The following is a 20,103-nucleotide window of genomic DNA, read 5'->3' on the forward strand; positions in this document are numbered from 1 at the left end:
TGTGCTTGGGCTAACTCTGGGGGTCTTTCACATGCAGCCAACAGTCCTAACCAATCCATCTCCACCTAGAAAAAAAAGACAAAATCTGCTTAGGAGGAGAAAAGAGGAGGTACAGACCATAACATCCCTATTATTATCAGAGGGAAATGGAATAAAACATGCCCCCAGTGAACAGCCAAGATATTCCCTTCATCTAATGAATTTGCAGTTGGGGATTTCCCCCAGAAACTGTTTCAATCTGCTTTTATTTTTCTTTTCTAGGACTTGCTCCTTCTAGATCTGAAGACATATGAGATTAGGTTCTATCTCAGAGTTTTGTTTAAAAAAAAATATCCAATTACGTAGTAGGTGCTTCCAGGGTGACAGGTTATCACAGGCAGAAGTCTTTATAGACTGACTATAAAATAGTCTCTATTTTAGGATTTTGTAAAGCAAAGAAATGAGCTGAATAGTCTGGGTAACAAGTGCTTTTTCTCCCCCAAAAAAAATCTTTCTTGAGGAGAAAATATGGTTTTGATTTTAACAATACTAAATAAGAAGAAAGAAAAAGAAAGAGGAGAGAAAAAAATTTATTTGTTTTAGGTGTCAACAACAAAAAACACAGATCAGAAATTTTCATCTCCTTCCCTCCCCCAACTCCACCAAATCAGTGATACAACCACGTAAGAAAGATTTCTTTTGCCTCACATGAAAAGAAAAATGAATTGGGGAATCTAGGCCCTTATTCTAGGCTCATTTAACCTTGAACAAGATACTTAGCTGTAGGGATCCCAAGAATCCATTCCTTTCAATCTAGCAATTGTTTAGCCATGGAGGGCCTCATGTCTAGTTTATAATGTTGTCATTCAGTTCTGTGCCCTGCCACTAATTTTGACCACACTTCTTAGAAGAATGGTGTGGCAAAATCTAAAAGATATTCTCCAAAAATGGAGTCCAGTGTTGGAGGTTTCAACATTTGGCCTTTTGTGTCAGCAGCGTGAGGGCCGCCCCCGGGCAGAAGCCTGGGGGGCAGGGGGTGAATGAAAGAGCGCACTTCATAGGGGAACACCAGACACAATTCAGGCTCAGTCAATGGTAGACCAGACTGGAATGTGCTCTGTGGGACGAGGTGGGTGGGTGGACTCCTACACAAATGGCATTCTTGCAAGGGAGCCTACCTGGATTGAAATAAAAAATAATATTTAATAAATCCTGGTCTCCCCACGTGATGGCATTCTTGTACTTCTGGTACAGAGGGTACAACATGTCCTCCCAAGCCAAGCCTGTTGGAATCATGCTGTTCTGGAAAAGAGAAAACCATCAGAGCGGCTGAGGCAAAGCAAATACATCTTGTTGACCAAGAAATGGTGTTGAGGAATTGGTTCCCCTAAACCCCCAGGAATGAAGCAAACAAACAAGGAGTCCTGCTGGCCTCAAGACACAGGACAATGCAAAACTAGAGCTGGACTTTAGAGTTTTGGCAGATGGATGATAACACACAGATACTTGATGGACTAGGAACCAGTAGTTGGGGCTGTAGTTTCTACTCAGAAAATCATGCCCAAATTGAACCTCTTTTTCATATGCTTAATTCTTGCCTCAGAAATGAAGGAACAAAATACAAATAGCAGAATTAAAGTAAGGGAAAACACCTTTTCCTTGTCTTAACATAATTTGCTTTTGAAATAGAAGCAACACATTCATAGAATAAATATTCAAACAGCATACAAAGATAAAATTAAAAAGTAAAAAATTCTTCCTCCATCCTCCTACGATTTCCACCTCCACTTTTCCCAGAAATATCCACAGTTGACAATTAGGTATTCTCTTAGGTATTCTTCTGGAAATTTCTAAGCCATAAAAGAGATCATACTTTATGGTACTATGCTTTCTGTTGCATTTTAACTTCCTCTCCTTGATACTTTTTAGAGATCTTATTTACCTTACTTATAGGTCTAATTCTCTCTCTCTCTCCTTTTTTTTTTTTTTTAGGTTGATCTAATTCTTTTTTTTTTATTTTTTTTATCTAATTCTTAATAGGATGATGCATTAAAAAAATTTTTTTAGACTAGTTCTCCAATGATGTTCATTTAGATTCTTTCCAGTTCTTTACTAGGATAAAAGATGAGGCCATGAGCAGCCTTGTACAAATATCTCTGTATACTTATATATATCCCTAGGATAATTCCACAGACTTTTTCATGGTTTTTGAAGCTTTGGGTATAAACATAGTTCAAACATTATAGAATTTAGAAATGCAACATAACATTCCTGAATAACAATTCTGCTGAAGTTTTAAATTCCATAACCACCTGGACTTTTCCTGAACAAGTATTTCATAGCTTCCCAAATATTTTCCTCTTCCCTGGCTCCTTCCATCCCACTACAAGCCACCTACTTCCAGAATCAATACACTGACAATCTAGGAAAATCACTGGTAAAATACCTAAAAAAAAAAAATCCCAATTTTTAAACATGAAATATAAAGTATTTCCTTACCTTAAACTGAGCACTTCGTATGCGAGTTAAATTCATCAGCATGACTCCTGAATTAACTCCAGCAGAGCCATAGAAAGGGTGCCGAGCGAAGCGGCTGTACCAGCCAATCTTGGGGATTTCATGTTCAGGAGCCATGGCTGCAAGCTGTGTGGCGTTAAATTGCCTCAGAAGCTTCCAGATGTCATCAACAGGTCTCAGAAAGAGAACATCGGTGTCCACGTAAAGAAGAGAATCCACATCCTTTAAAATCACCTTTGGGAGTTTGTGGGGAAGAGGGTGAAAACAAAACAAAAACAAATCAGAAACAAAGGAAATGGTCTGATACATCAACAGTGCCACCAATTTCATTGGTCAATGTTGAATTCTAGAAAGGGTACCCTTTCCATTTCCATAGTTTCCATTCCTCCTGTCACCTTTGACTTCAGGGATAAATCTTAATCAAGGGGTAGAGACTCAAAGGAAAATAAATCTTAATTCAGAATGGTTTAATTCTAGGATCCTAGACTACATTTGTTAAGGTTTGAACTCTCAAAGGAATGCCAACATTAGCACATGGAGGGAGGCCCTCTCTTCTACTTTCATCCTCCAATGAAGCCATCTGTCCTTAGTTTTTTCTTGGAACAGGTGGGTCTGGCATTAGGTAACATGAATTGGACAGTCTCTAGACCAGTTCATGCCAGGCTTGGAGTAAATATTCTGTCTCTGGACCGTTTCTTCTATGTTGATGGGTATGACTACATCTTTTTGAAATAACATTTTCAGCTAAGATTTAGTCTTGGGAATAGGCGAAACAAGTCATTGGTCAGCTTTGTTTGTAGATCGGAATTGGCAAACTTTTTCTCTAAAGGGTCAGAGAGTAAATGCAACACTCTGTTGCCACAATACAAGTCTGCCACTGTAGTACAAAAGTGACAACAATGTGAAAAGAATGGGCATGGCTGTGTTTCAATAAAACTGTATTCATGGACACTAAAATTTGCATTTCATGTAATTTTTCAGATGCTACAAAATCTTCTGATTTCTTTTCACCATTTGAAATGTAAAAACCATTCCTGGTTCATGGGCTATGATTTTTAACCTCTGCTGCAGTTCATTCAAGCCAGCTGCCTAAAGCAATTGAGTTCTCCTTCCCTAACTGCTTAGTTTACCAGAGTTTTGCCTTGGAGTTTGAGACCTCAAAGTCTTAGTGATAGTGTTATCTGCCTTGTTTTGCTATTATTCCCCAAATTTAGTGGTAGCTTAATTAAGGAAGGATTTGAATTTTCCTGGATCCCTGGCCTAACATCATCCTAATACCATAACAACACTTGCAATGGGCTGAATGTCTTTGTCCTTTCAAAATTCATATGTTGAAACCCTAATTCCCAGTGTGATAGTATTTGTAGACGAGGCCTGTGGAAGGCAATTAAGGTTCAATTAGATCATGAGAGTGGGGCTTTCCTGAACAGATTTGTGCCCTTATAAGAAGAGATGCCAGAGAACTTGCTGTCTGTCTGTCTCTATCATGTGAGAAAACGATGAGAAGCAGCTATCTCAAGCCTGGAAGAGGTACTTCACCAGAACCCAACCATGCTGGCACCCTGATCTCTGACTTCCAGCCTGCAGAAGTGTGAGAAAATAAATTTCTATGGTTTAAGCCAAACAATCTATGGTATTTTGTATTTTGTTTTGTATTTTGTTTTGGCAAGCTAAGACAATATTCCATTGGGATCCCCAATATTTAAAATTGATGAACATGCACACTGTTTGATATAGGTATCAAAAATTCAAAGAGATTTCAGATATAATGCTAATGATTGCTGGATTTTAGCTAATAAGGTTATAGCAAGATTAAGTCACTTTCTAGAATGTGTTTTCAGGGAAAAGAGACTATGTGGTGTTCCAATAAAAAGCTAATTCAGAATTACAGAATCAGAGAGGAAGAGAAAGCTATTTGAACCCACGTGAAATAGTACAAATTTCTCTTTATGGCTGATTATCTAATAAGGCTTGAATAAAAACATACAACATTAATGCTTTAATCAATTAAAGGTTATGTAGACATTCACTCAAAAGAACCTTGCTGACATGATTACCCTAGTTTTTTTCTTGGCCCTAAGTCATCATTTTATTAAAGCTATCATTTAATAAATGATAAATAAATTTAAATATTTAAATAATGATAAATAAATATTTAATTTAAAATATACTTTCTTTGACAAAATGTTACTACTCCTCATCAAAACAAAAAGACTCTACTGGAGAAGGTCTAGAAAAAATAAACTATAAAGATCTGAAGAATGGAGATATTCCAACATGATGTTAGAGGCCATATGTTTAATTAAGAGAGAAAAAAAGCAAAAAAAGTGGTAACTGGAAATCTATAAAACCAGAATAAACTTAAATAGGGTAAAATTTTTATTTAACCAATATTCTATTATTTGACACACAAGATTGCTCCCCTTTTTATTATTAGAAATAATACTATAATGGGTATCTTTTGGGGGAGATTTCTAAGCATGTAATATGGGATTTCTTTTCTTTTTAATGTAGTAAATGTTTACATGGTTAAAAATAAAAATATATTAAGGTAATGTGTTGACAATTTATTCTTCCTTGTGATTTTGTCACCGAGTCCCATTCGTTGAGGGAACTGATGATACTGGACTGCTCCATGTTGTGCCAGAAGTTTATTATAATGTAAGAATAAGTAGCTAAATAAATATGTACCTTCCTCTCTTTTACTATGCTACAAATGGTAGTGTAGTGTACACAATGTTATCAGCCTGCTTTTTAAAAAAAAATCATGTAGGAGGACTTTACATATCAGTGCATAAAGATTTTACTTATTTTTGATGCCCGTGTAGCATTTCATTGTGTGGCTCTACTATGATTTATCTAGCTACATATTGTAGGACATTTAGGTTATTTTCAAGCTTTTTTTATTACAAACAGTGTCACAATGAGAAACCTCCTTATCTTAATTCATTTCGAACACACAGGAGTGTATTAGTAAGGATAAATTCATTAAAATATAATTCCTTAGTCAAAGAATACATGCATTTGTAAGCTTGATACATATTGCCAAACTACTTCTCTAGAAATGGACCAATTTAGATTTTGGCCAGAAATGTAAGAGGATGCCTCTTGCCCCTTACTTTCACCAGCATAATGTTTGGTCATGTTTTAAGACTTTGGCCTACAAGGAGCACACCTTAAATGGTCTTAGCCTATCAATTTATTTTATTTTATTTATGGAAATGAGAACAAATCTAGTCTTTGATTATTTTTTTGCTCATATGTGTAATTAATATTTACAGTGCTTTTCATTTCTTCCTATAGGTTTTTTAAAAAAAGTTTTATTTATTTGGGAGAGCAAGACTGAGAAAGAGAGAGAGAATGCACACGAGTGTGGGGATGCAGGGCAGAGGGAGAGGGAGAAGCAGACTTCCCATTGAGCAGGGAGCCTGATGCAGGGCTCAATCCTAGGACCCTGAGATCATGACCTGAGCCGAAGGCAGATGCTTAACTAACTGAGCCATCCAGGTGCCCCAAATTTCTGCATTTCTGTCTTTTAAAAAATTGACGCTCCAGCAAGAATGAACGGCTTGCATTCTACAAGGGAAAAATCAGCTGGCACTTATTTACAGGTACTCTCGACATTCTCAGTTGATTCATACAATAAACATTTATGGAGGGTCCACTAGGTGCCAGGTTGTGACCAGCAGTGACTGAGACAGACAAAAATTCCTGCCCTCATGAGGGAGTCACATAATAAATAAGACAAATATATTGATTATATAGTATATAAGCAGAAGAAGAATAAAGTAGGGAAAGGAACCGGGGGTCTCGGGTACAGAGGAGTTTGTAATTGTAAATAGGGCTGTAGAGAAAGCATCACTCAGAAGGAGGTGAGCAAATGAGAATAAAGCAGGCTGGCACATTTCCAGAAGAGCAGGGGACCAGTGTGGCTCAACCAGAGCCAACACAAGGAAGAAGAATTGGGGAGGAGGATAGAGAGGGACGTGGGCCATTTGGGGCTTTGCTTGCCCTTGGAAGAACTTAGGATTTTACTGAGTGAGATGGCACCACTGGGGAGTTTTAACAGAGGGGCAACATGATATGACTTAGAGAAATGGTTACTGTGGGCCACACTGAGAACAGACGATTAAAGTGGGCAGGGGAAGTAGGGAGCCCCGTTAGAACAGCATTTTAGTAATTAGGGTGAGTTGTGACGGTGGCCTGGATCAGGGGGTTACAGCTCAGAGAGTGAGAAGTCAAATCCTAAATAGAGTTTCAAGATATGGCCAAAAGGATTTTCTGGTGGGCTGTGGGCATCATGTGAAACAAAGAGAAAAGTCAAGTGCAACTCCAAGGATTTTAACCTCAATGCAAGTTATGACAGAGTCATCTTTATCTGAGATGGCACCTGATGTGTGTCAATCCTGAGTTACCTGTCTGGCCCTCGTGGGTACCTACCGGTATTTGTAACTGCTGAAGCCTAGCTCCCTCCTTCCTACCTCGGCACCTGCTCTCCCTCAGATGTAAAGAAGCCCATTGGGTGCTCCTGGGAGGGGGTACATCAAGGGTTTCTGGGGGCACTGATCAAATCATCTAGCTCTAGACCACAATGGTGCTTTTGCAGGTGTGAGCTTGTTAAACTAAGCGTATCCAGTTTTGGCAGGTAGCTCATGTTTCTCAAGCAGACACACGATACCTAATGGTACATCTCAGAGACATGATAGTTCTTAACATCTTGAGTCCAGTATTCGTGAGTTCAATTCCAGGCAGGATGACCCCTCGCCCTGTGACATTGGACAAGTTCCTCTTTCTTTCCAGGCCTCAGCTCCCCATTTGTAAAAAGTGGAAAGCCATATCACCACCACCACCCTTCTCCCAGGTTGTCATAATGATGTAGTGAAATAACACCCACAAAGTACTTGGTACAGTGGCGGGTCCATAGTCAGTACTCAACAGTAACAGTGTTGTTACTGTAAGAAGTCTCTATGTTTTCCCTTGTAAAGTATCAAGTGTAATTAGTTACCATTCCCATCAATGCTCACAGCACTTCAAAACATGTCAACCACAAAAAGCCTTTTATAGAGTCATAGTCAAGCAGTTTTTGAACCTTCTGACAACACAATCTACTTATTACCTTAACTGAAAACAAGTACATAAGGCTTTTTTACTCTTTATCTGAAAAAACAAAGGACCGGGGAGGGGGGGAACCCACTCTCTCTATAACATTGTGTCTCTGGAGGCTAATTCTGCAGCAATTATTGCTGGTATTAATTTGAAGAGGATCATTTGGCCATATTATAATGGGAAGAGGAATATTTACCAAAAGGATATAAAATTAGCCATTCTAATTCCCTTATGGAAATCAGTCAGCACTAGAAATGAGGCCTTTGTTTTCTTAGGGAAGGAGGGGGCAGAAAGGCAGCCTACAATAGCCAGTTGTACGTGATCATGCTGGCTAACGGGTGTTCCTGTCCCTGCCCCATTCACTGCCCCAACCTGAGCGGCTGTCCTCCGTGAAGCCTGCTGGCTCTTTGTGCTTAGTGAGGACCAGAGGCTGGTCACAGGCAACAAGATTATCAGGGACTCACTGTTTTTGCTTCAACTGTCCTTTGACGGTACAACTTAGTGGTTAAAAGCTTTCGGTTTGAAATCTAATTTCAGTAGCCCTCCTAAATCCACGAGGGTTATGTTCCCAGAGAAGCAGATGCCTGGAATAGTGGAAAGTACCGAACCCCCTACACATACTATTTTGTCCTACACATGTATGCCTATGATAAAGTCTAATTTATAAATTAGGCACAGTAAGAGATTAACAACAATAATAAAATGGAACAAGCCCTATAATACACTGTAATGAAAGTTATGTGACTGATGTCTCTCTCAAAATGTTGTGTTGGTCTCGCCTTTCTTGTGATGATTTGAGATGGTAAAATGCCTAGGTGATGGCATGCAGTGAGGTGAGTGATGTAGGCATGGTGACGTGACGTCAGGCTACCAATAATCTTCTGACCATGTGTCAGAAGGAGGATCATCTGCTTCCAGCTGAGGTTGATTATGAGTAACCGAAACTGTGCAAAGTGAAACGTGGATAAGGGGGGGGGAAATGACTGTATCTGAACTCAAATTCCATTTCTGCTACTAACTATATGGTGTTAGGCGAGTTACTGACGCCTTCTATGCCTCAGTTTATCATCCTTTAAGTGGCGTAGGCAACCCATTCACAGTGCTGCTGGGATGATGAAATGGCACAGTGCGTGTGAAGCCTCTGACAAAACACAGAGAAGCACTCAGTTGATGTGCCGCAGTCTTACTATCATCCTGTCTCCACAAGGGCCAGGGTCCTTGATTCACAGCCTGGGGAGCAAGGACCTGGCCATAGCAGCAGTGGCCATTGTAGTAGTAGTAGTAAAAGAATGAGGCATATTCTCTGGTCTTGAGAGGTCTACTGGGAGAGGTAGCTAAGCGAAGTGAGGTGTAGGGGGTGACAGGGGTGGGAGGGAAGCACATATCAGGGCCCCTCAACCAGTCTGCCTTGAAAGCAGAGAAGGCCTCCCAGAAGAAGCACCATCTACTGAGTGAAGAGCAAACAACAGGGCAAAGTGTACTGAAGGCAACTGGAACAGTATGTGGAAAGGTCCACAACTGAGAGAACGTGGCATAGAACCTGATGGCAAGGTGCCTGGTGGGGCTGGAGCTGAGAGGAGGAGAGTCAGGCTGCTGGGGATTAGGGGGCAGAGCAGACAGGACCCAAACAGAAGGGATGCTGATGCATTTGGACTGGGTCTTGAGAGCAAAGGGGAGATGTCAAACAATGTGAACCAGAAAGCCCAAGGTCAGACTCTTCCTCTTTTACTCACATTGCCTACATCCAACCATAGAGAGTCCTATCAGCTTTTCCTCCAAATACATGTGGATCTTCCCTTTTCTCTCCCTTTCCACCACCTTCCCAGAGTCCAAGGCATGATTATAGCTCCCCTAGTAGTCTGGACAAGCCTGTTTACTGGTTTCACTGTGTCCATATTTACTCCCCTCCCTATTCCTCACAGAGCAGCCAAAGGGATGTTTAATCTTTGACCATGGATTATTTACAAGTATGTGGTTTGATTTCCAAATATTTGGGATTTTCCAGATTTCTTTTTGTTGTTCATTTCTAATTTAATCCCCTTGTAGTCAGGGAGCATACTCTACATGACTTCAATCCTCTCAAATTTATGGTCCAGCACATGGTCTATCTTGATGAATTTTCCCCATGCATATGAAAAGAATGTTCTGCAGTTGTTGGGCACAGTATTCTATAAATTGTATAGCTGTCAATTAGGTCACATGGCTGATAATGTTGTCAAGGACTTCCATCTCTACTGATTTTCTGTTTATTATAAACACAAGAGCTCTGCAGAGTTTTATCCCTAAACGCTAAAGCAGGGGGATGAAATTACTGCAAATTCACTTATATCAACAGATATGGTAAGTTCCAATGGTTTATTTTGCTTCTGTTTCCCTTGTCTTTGGAGACACAGCTAGTAAGAAGTTGCTATGGCTGATGTCAAAGAAGTTACTGCCTGTTTCTTCTCTAGAATTTTTATGGTTTCCAGCCTCACATATAGGTCTTTAGCCCATTTTGAATTTATTTTTATATATGGTGTAAGAAGGTGATCTAGTTTCACACTACAGTCCAGAAATTGCACTACTATGTGTCTACTGAAAAATGCAAAAATACTAATTCAAAGGGATATATGTTTGTAGCAGCATTATTTACAAGAGGCAAATTATGGAAACAGTTCAAATGTCCATCAACATCAATGAATGGATAAAGATGTGGTATATTTATATAATGGAATATTACTCAGCCATAAAAAGAATAGAATCTTGCCATTTGTAATGAGGTGGATGGAGCTAGAGAGTACTATGCTAAGAGTAATATGTTAGAGAAAGACAAATGCCATACGGTGTCACTCATTTGTGGGATTTAAGAAACAAAACAAATGATCATGGAGTGGGGGGAGAGAGGCAAACCAAGAAATAGACTCTGAACTATAGAGAATAAACTGATGGTTACTAGAGGGCAGGATGATGGAGGAATGGGTTAAACAGGTGATGGGGATTAAGGAGTGCACTTGCTGTGATGAGCATTGGGTGATGTATGGGAGTGTTGAGCCACCATATTGTACATTTGAAACTAAATTATATGTATGTTAGTTAACTGGAATTTAAATAAGATTAAAAAGGAACTCAGATATGATTTGATGACTTATTCATTTTCACACTAATCATAGTCAATTATCAAAAGGGGAGTGTTGACATCTCCAACTCATATTGTGGATTTGTCTATTGGTCTAAGTATGTTTTTGCCTTGTAGATTTGGAAGCTCTGTTATTAGATGCATACTCATTTAAGTTGGTTACATTTTCTTGATGGCTTGATGCTTATATCATTATGAAATATTCAGGAAACTTTTTTAAAAAATCGATATTAGAAGATGCCACTTTCACTCTTAAAGCTCTTCAAGATTTGTCACTGCACTTTAAAATAGTCCCAACACACCTTGGCCCACAAAAGGCTCTGCAGGATGAATACACTCTGCCCACCTTTCCAACCTCATCTTCTATCAGTGGCGTTTTTTTCACCTCCTAGCCTAATCTAAGGTTTTTCTGGCTTCAGGGCCTTAAACATTTCATTATCACTCTGTTACTATCAAAGTCAGCAGAGCTGGGGAGCAAAATAACTTACTATGGAGTCAATAAGCTCTTGATCCTCTTCCTATATATGGCCAGGGCCTCCTCTGTTGCAGATGCTCTTAAGTCTTTGCTTAGACAGACATTAACATATAAATCTCCTCTTTCGGAAGGAAAATAAATTGAAACTATGAATTTCTTATTTACCAAGGAATCAGTTTTTGGAATGTTTTCTCACTTCACTCCCTAAGTTCAAGACATCTGAAGTGAAGATAAGGTCTGCAAATGTGCTTAAAAAGAGCATCTTTATTGGGCTACCTGGGTGGCTCAGCATTTTAGCGCCGCCTTCGGCCCAGGGTGTGATCCTGGAGACCCGGGATCGAGTCCCGTGTCGGGCTCCCTATATGGAGCCTGCTTCTCCCTCTGCCTGTGTCTCTGCCTCTCTATCTCTCTCTCTGTTTCACATGAATAAAATCTTTTTTTTTAAAAAAGAGCATCTTTATTGACTATGAAATATATGCACAACCTCTGATGCTCTAGTCAGTTTCAAGGTTTGTAAGCTATTGCTTTATTTTTAATTCTTTAAAGATTCATTTATTTATTAGAGGGAGAGAGGAAGAAGGAGAGAGAAAGCGGTAGAGGGAGAGGGAGAAAGAGTCTCAGGTAGACTCCTTGCTAAGCATAGAGCTGGCCATGTGCTTAGCACTATCTCAGTACCCTGAGATCACAACCTGAGCCAAAATTAAGAGTTGGACACTTAACTAACTGAGCCACTTGCAGGCACCCCTGCCAGGTATTGTTTTAGATAATTGCCTAAAGAATCAAAAATATGATTAGTGTGAAAATGGATGATGTTCCCAAATCATACCTGCTGATGTAAATGACTTAGCAGTAATTTGATGCTTCTCTCCTCTTTATGAGTCTGTTCATTAAGCTCCATGGAGCTCCTGTAATTTATGATAAGCACCTTCCCTGTCCTATTAGTGAATTGCTCCCAAAGGCTTCCCCCATGTAAGCAGAGCTTTCCACTCACTGTTCTGGAACACCCAGCTCTGATTTATCCTTTAGATCTGAGCTCAGATGTTACCTCCTCAGTAAGGCTTCCTGGAGAGAGCCGTCCCCTCCCCCTTCCCAGTCTCCTCATCACAACACCTCACTTTCTTCTTTCCACCACTTCTTATTCCAATGGCCTTTGCTGAATTATCTTCTCATTTGCTGCTTGCTTCTTTGATTAGAATAGAAGCTCTGTGAGGGCAGAGACCATCTGTGTATAGTTAACTTCTGAAGTCCATGCGCCTAGCCAATGACTGGCACAGAGACTAGGCATCCGATAAATATTTATGTAAACTAAGGAATTCAACTGCTGATCTGTCTCTGAACCACTATAAAACCTTAAGTATGCTTCAAGACTGATGATAGATGAAGACAAGCCCTGGGAAATGAGATGGTCTATGAACAAATGAAGACTAGAAGACTCAAGTTCCTGAAGAGGAAACCAACAAAACACCTTCAGCACCAGTGAATGTCTTTTCGTTTGCATATCCAATATATGTTGAGCCTCTATTGACAGGACACCTAGGTGCTAAATATATAATTCCATTTCCTTACCTCTCAAGCATCTCTAAAAGGCCCTGGAAACTGAAAGAAAAGAAAGGGAACCAGAGGAGGAATGACAGAACAGAAGCAAAGATAAGGAAGCCATTCAGATGCCAGTAGAATTGAACTCCAGAGAGGGAACCTTTGGAAAATGCCATTGATGATAATCAGAAGAAGGCAAAAATATTTAAAGAGGGTAAAAAGCAGGAGGTAGGAACAGAGATGAGGAAAAGACAAGGTTTCAAGAAGAAGAAAAGAAGAAACACTTTCTTTCTTGCCAAGTAAAGCCATCTATGTATATGGGAAAAACAAAGAGACTTACTTATAACTAAAATAGCCACAATCCATCTACACAGAATCATTGAGGCACAGTCCCCATATATACTAAATCGAATTATTTTTTTAAAAAGGTTTATTTATTTATTTATTCACGAGAGACACACAGAGAGAGGCAGAGACATAGGCAGAGGGAGAAGCAGGCTACCTACAGGGAGCCCAAAGCGGGACTTGATTCCGGAACTTAAGATCATGCCCTGAGCCGAAGGCAGATGCTCAACCACTGAGCCACCCAGGCATCCCACTAAATTGAATTATGAGTAAAGAAATGGTGTTCTCATGGAATGGCACAAAAAAATGCAGACACTATTTTAGTATGGGGAGATGAAGGGTTCTGGAGATGGATGGTGCTTTTGGTTGTACAACAGTGTGAACATAGTGCCAAAGCACCATACACTTAAACATGGTTCAAATGGTTTAAGATATTTTACACTATACATTTTATAATAAAAATAGAGAAAAGGAAACACAGGCAGCATTATTATATCTTTTCAGTTAAAGTTTGCTTTACCCAATGTGCTCTGAGGTATCACTTAACCTATTTCTACCTTTGTGAATTTTCACTTTCCTAAGCCAAATAATTGGAGTTTTCCCAAGATCATCTTTCATTCTGTCCTTTCTTGTTTTCTTTTCTTGTTTGAAATATCAGTCCTACAGCACACTCTTCTCCAGGCAAGATGTCCATCAAAGCTGACCACAAGAACAACACAGCCCTAGAAAAGAGCAGGAGAGACTCCCCTCGGCTAGCTGCCTCCTTCTCTGATAGAGAGCCCCCTCCTGGGGCACAGACTCTGGGAAGATATTTGATGACCCCTGCCCCTTCTCATTCTACAGAAAGATCAGTTGGATGGAATAGAGCGTCTATGGCTATCTGGACTTTCTGTGCTGGGACCAAAATTCCAAAGTCTCCAAAGCAAAAGCAGAAAGGAAAGGAAATCCTACGTGTCAACATAAATCTGCCATCTGGTGAAAATAAATACCTTTTCCTCCACCATTCTATTACACTCCTTTTGAAAAAAATGCACACTGGACCTATTTTGAAACAGGCTATTACAGAGACAATGATTATTGAGGAAGGAGAGAAAGCTGAATAATAATGAACATTTATACCAATACCAATGTCTAGGCAATCTGAGACATCCTCTAGTAAACAGAGGTAAAAATCTGAAAAAATGCAAAACTGTGATTATTTTATGGGATTATTTTAACCCCATAAAATAACTAGGTAGATAAGACACTATTCTGACTAAATAATTATGATAAGTATAGTCACTCATATTACTCTTACTATATGCGAGGTACTGTTCCGTTAGCTCTCTCACATGAAATAATTTAATCCTTACAACACCCTAATGAGCTAGTATTAGTATCCCCATTTTACAGCTGAGGAAACTGAGATACAGAGGTTAAGTTACATGCCCAAGGTCACAGAAATATACAAAATATTCAATCAGCAGATGTTTTTGTCAATAAAATAATTTACAAATGTAAAGGAATAATAATAATCCCCTTGTTTACTCAGTACCTGTTCTATGTCAATCATCATTCTGGGCATTTCATATACACTCATGCTAGTGCCTCAACAACCTTGCTAAGGTGGTAACATTAACCCCAATTAAACAGATGAGCTTAAATGGAGTACCTAATGTCACCATGAAAAAATGGCAGCAGCAGGGTGAAACCAGGGCTCTGTGGCACCAAGGCTCATGCTGATTTTCACTTAATGCTAACCAGACATGTTCACAATGTGAATGATGGATGTGGTCCGTCACAGAGTAGTTGTACTTAAACCTCTGTGTACCTGACAATCATCTCAGAAGATTGTTTAAAAAGAATCCCAGGCCCTACCTCCCCAGATTCTGAATTATTAGGTCTGACACAGGCCTCCAGAACCTGCATATATGTATGTATGTGTGTGTTTTTAAATGTTTTAAGACCATTTTAGACTTTTAGAAGATTTGCAAAAAGAGTCCAGAGAGTTCCCAGGTACTCCGCACTGAGCTTCCCCTTGTGTTAACATCTGACATAACCACCGAGCATTTGTCAAAACTAAGAAATTAGCCTCATACAATTCTATTAACTAAACCATACAAGTGTCTCTGATTTTAGCAGCTTTTCCAAGAATGTCACTTTTCTGGTCAAAGATCCAATCGAGGATCCCACATTGCACTGAGTTGTTATGTCTTCCTAGTCTTCTCCAACAGGTGACAACTCAGTCTTTTCTTGTCTTTTCATGATCTTGATACCTTTGAAAAGTATTGGTCAGTTACTTGGTAAGAGTCCCTCAATTTGGCATCTGGTAGATCTTACCAGCAGTCATTAGTACAGTGGTGTTCTAATGGTTATTTTCTCTATTTTCCTCATACTTTCTAGAAGTATTCATTGGAAATCTTTTGTAGGGAAGGGTTGTCATTTCTACCTATGCATTTATCCATTCAGTTACTTATTTCTATTAGTATGGGCTTAGGGAAATTATTTTATTTGAGAAGTTATAATTCAATACTATCATAGTTTATTTTGTTGCCCAAGCTCTTCCAACTCTGATCATATGGGTCTCTGTAAGATTGGTTCCCATACCCTTTCAATTTGATCCCTCTCCATCATTCATCCATCCATCCATTCATTCATTCATTTAAAAATTTTTGTGCATTGTTAATTTCCAGCACTATTGTGTATGAGAATGTATTCATTCTGCTTCTAGTCTCTTTCAGTGGATAGAGCTTCGAAATACATGTATGTATACTAATCAATGCATACACACATATCTATAATGATCTATCTATCTATCTATCTATCTATCTATCTATCTATCTATCTATCTAATCTACCTACCTATCTACCTATCTATTTTAAAAACTAGTTCCTATGAATACCTGATCTCAGGAGCCTGTGCATATGAGTGTGTGACTTTGAGAAATAATTTATTAAAGGGAAAGGGAATTTTGAGCTTAGATTATTAGGGTGTTGGCTGAGATTTAAAGAATTGGGTATGATTTTAATAAGAGAGGCTAGAGGCACCTGGGTGGCTCAGTGGTTGAGTGTCTTTCTTCAGCTCAGGTAATGATCCCGGGGTCCTGAGATTGAGTCCCGTATTCCTGCAGGGAGCCTGCTTCTCCCTCTGCCTATGACTCTGCCTCTCTCTGTGTGTCTCTCACGAATACATAAAATCTTAAAAAAAAATTAGTGAGGCTAGAGGTGGGGGAGTGAAGTGGCAGCAGTATGGAGGAGGAAAATATGTACAGCATCTCAGGACAGGGGCCGAACAGCCTGGCTGGAGTGGAAAATCATGATTTGGAATAATGCTGAAGAATGAACAGGTGAACTCAGTGTGAATGTGTAGAGCCCTGAACAAAAGTTTGAGAGTCTTGACTTGATCCTACATGGGAACAGAGACCCTGGGAAGATTCTGAGCTCAGAATTCACACGCTGAGGGTAGCATTCAAAAACCAAAACTCCAGGAGTAGCATGCAGAAGGGAAGGGACACAGATGGCAGGAAGATGAGTAAACAGGGTGATACAATCATCCTGTTCTCTATTATCACTGCTGTGTTTATTTTTTGTATTAATGTAAATACAGCCAGAGCCAGAACACCTGGTCAGAAAGACGCCTGTACTTTCGTGGTGTATCTCTATGTCCTTGCAAATGTGAGCAGACAGCTTCTGTACATTACAAAAAGCTTTGATGTCCTTGTTTTCTTCTTTCTTACTGGTTTGCCACTTAAAAAATCTCTCCAAATTACACAATACACGAATGCATGCTTGAGTGTTATAAAAACACAGACAAGGCAGCAATCTGTGGTGTCAGAAATTCAAGTTGCTCTTTTCCTTTCTCTCCTCTGCACTCACTACTCCAAGCCCCCACACCTTCTCTCTTTTCATTAGAATGAACTAATGTTAACACTTCAGTGAACATCACCTGGACTGTTTCTATACATTTAACTATATGCAAGTGTGACTGTAGTATAGCTTGGCATTCAGATCTCAAGTCAGTTGTTAACTCTTCAGACATCTCCCTCCCCAACACTCTTTAAACTCATAATTTGGGGCACCTGGGTGGCTCAGTGGTGGAGCGTCTGCGTTCAGCTCAGGTCGTGATCCCAGGATCCTGGGATTGTGTCCTGCATCGGGCTCCCCAGAGGGAGCCTGATTCTCTCTCTGCCTATGTCTCTGCCTCTCTCTGTATGTCTCTCATGAATTAATAAATAAAATCTTTAAAAAAACTCGTAATTTTTGCATATAATTCTTATTACTACCTGAAATTAATGTATAATCAGTTTTTCTTGTTCATTTTTCCTTGATTTGGATATAAACTCTGTAAGAGCAGGAAATCTGTGTATCTTGCTCACAATAATATTTCCAGGGACAGCCTATACATAGTTGGGGCTAAATAAACACAGTTGAATGAATGCATGTATAAACATGTGCACATATATACACACATAAACATATGTGCTTTTGGATTTTTAAAAATAGCAGTGGAATCATGCTACAAATACTTGCTAATTGTCTACTTTGAGATATTACCCTCTCATTTTGGATGTGCAGAGAACAAAGGGCTTTCTGTTCAATGCTTAATTCTCAAACATCCTATTTGATAATGGTAAAATAGTTTAAGATAGGAGAAAGAATCATGAACCATTGGAAAGTACTGTTCCTCTATTTTACTTTTCCCCTGTATTTTAAAAAATATATTGTGAATTTGTACAAAAATAAATACCCATTTCTTATTAAATAGTGATCTACTGTTTTAACAGTTTTGAGATTTTAAGGTCGTTAATTAAATTACCAGCTTAAAATAGGGTGGCATTGGAGACAGTGTATCAATTTTTATTTTTGCTTCTATTGTGCCCTCTTGTGGAGTTACATGTAACTTACATACTCATTTTTGTGAAGTTTTAAAAAAGAGCAGAATGCCATCAATGTCATGACTACATTCACACATGCTCCCCACTAACAACCTAGACTCTCCTGATCAGTTTAATTTTTGATCTCTATGCAAACAAGTTTCAGACTGCCTCTGAGCTGAGCAAATAAATGATAGCTTTGTTTAGGACAGTTCTCCTAAAATTCTGGCTCATCAAACTCGTATTTGATCTTTGATTTCATCATCTCAGCTGTGTGGCCAACTGTTGTATCTGCATGCAGGACATTTTCCACAGGCCTTGCATTACCAAAGGTATCTGCTTTCTCTGCTGCATTCTGAGATAATGGCTCTCTCAGATCTTCCATCTGCTTCCATCCCTTTGGCTTTCTTCCTCCTGTTATCAGGTGTTGCAATCCCAGCCAGCAAGTACACACTATCTTTCCCTGTTGGCTGTAGACATCCTGTTAGCCATGGCAACTGTCATTTAAAATAGTCTTGGGACGCCTGGGTGGCTCCGTGGTTGAGCATCTGCCTTTGGCTCAGGTTGTGATCCCAGGGTCCTGGGATTGAGTCCCACATCAGGCTCCCCATGGAGAGCCTACTTTTCCCTCTGCCTACGTCTCTGCCTCTCTGTCTCTCATGAAGAAAGAAAAGAAAGAAAGAAAGAAAGAAAGAAAGAAAGAAAGAAAGAAAGAAAGAAAGAAAGAAAGAAAGAAAGAAAGAAAGAAAATCTTAAAAAAAAAAAAAAGAAAGAAACAACAGTCTAAGTCAGAAGGTGACTTCCCAGAGGATGCATTCTCTGTTAGGGAGTTGCTGGAAACAGGATCATTAGGTCACCAGGAACCGTGGCTCCTCACAGGAATTGGAAGTTTTCTAAGAACGTTTTCCCTTTCCTTATATTTGAGAATCAAATCCAAGCAGCATTTACTGAGTATTTACTGAGTGCAAGGCTGGACATTTTCATAAACGTTGGATCTTCAAATCATCTCTGCTGCCCTTTGAAGCACGTGTTAAAGCCCTGGTTATAAGTATATGTGTTTTCCCTTCCTCCTTCTTTCCTTCATTACTTTCTTCCTTCCTTCCACCCATGCACTCATCTAAATAGCTTCACAGAGTACCTTCTGTTAACGTGTGCCACGCACTACACTAGGTGTTGGAGATCAAAGATCCTTCTCCTGATATGGCGCACATGCTAGTGAGAGAAGTCAAAAAATGAAACAAATAAGTACATCATGTAGTATTCTAAGTCTGAAGACAGTAAGATAGGGGAAAAGCAAAGTGAGGGCGTAACAATTTCAAATACAACAGCCTTACTAAACAGCAAAGTAAAGACATAGGTAGGTACCTTTGTTATAGCCATTTAACAGTGGAAGAATGGAAGGTATAGGGGAATCTTCCAAAGGAGGCATTCTGGAACACTTTGGTAATGTTTTGGTAAGCTACAAGGGAAAACTCAGGCACTCTGAAACTGCAAGAAGTAGAGCAGAGTAATTATACTATAGAAGAAACTTGGGCTAATTTCAGGTTCCTCATTTGTAAAAAGGATACAAATCAATACAGTCCTCAGAGTTGTGAAGAGTTAGTGAAATCATAAACCTGAAGAGCATGTGTTCAGTGCAGCAGACGTTGCATGGTCTTTGGCCACCTACTGTATATTCTTCTTTCAGTGGTATGTCCTGAAGATATATTTTAAAGCCCATTTCTCAAACTGTTTTCCACTATATGTCACAATAAGAAATGCATTTACATTGTGATTCTAGTACATGCATACATAAATACATAAAACAAAAAATTTGAAAATAATATTTGCCCTTACTATATGCATGCTTATTATTCTATTCTACTTTATTTAATTTTTTTTCAAAATCGGGTCAGAACCCACTGAATTGATTTGAAGGGTTGCCAGTAGATACTTTTCCACAATTTGAGAAATATAGGGGTTGAGGTTAACAAAGAGTTGGAAAATAATTAAACGTAGACAAATAAACAGAGATAGGTGGACAAATTTCCACATCTCCCACTGCATTTCCTATTTTCATAGCTAATAACCAATTCTGATTCTTTAAATTGCTTTTGTGGATATGTACCTTCAAGTTGCTAAATAATATGCTAAAATAATGGTTTTTTTCTCTGAAGGTATGACTTCTGACATTAAAC

The 20,103-nt window shown here is 39.2% G+C and overlaps 1 protein-coding gene across 1 annotated transcript in view; it reads right to left on the reverse strand.

Annotated features, from left to right (window-relative positions):
- The window catches only part of GXYLT2 (glucoside xylosyltransferase 2), an 88,763-nt gene that overhangs the window by 15,578 nt on the left and 53,082 nt on the right, over window positions 1-20,103 (reverse strand). The window contains 2 exon segments of the mRNA XM_055344404.1: window positions 1,158-1,281; window positions 2,479-2,730. Coding sequence (XP_055200379.1) covers window positions 1,158-1,281; window positions 2,479-2,730 — 376 coding nt within the window.

Source organism: Nyctereutes procyonoides, unplaced genomic scaffold (genome assembly GCF_905146905.1).
Source record: "Nyctereutes procyonoides isolate TBG_1078 unplaced genomic scaffold, NYPRO_anot_genome, whole genome shotgun sequence".
In the NCBI taxonomy this organism is placed as follows: domain Eukaryota; kingdom Metazoa; phylum Chordata; class Mammalia; order Carnivora; family Canidae; genus Nyctereutes; species Nyctereutes procyonoides.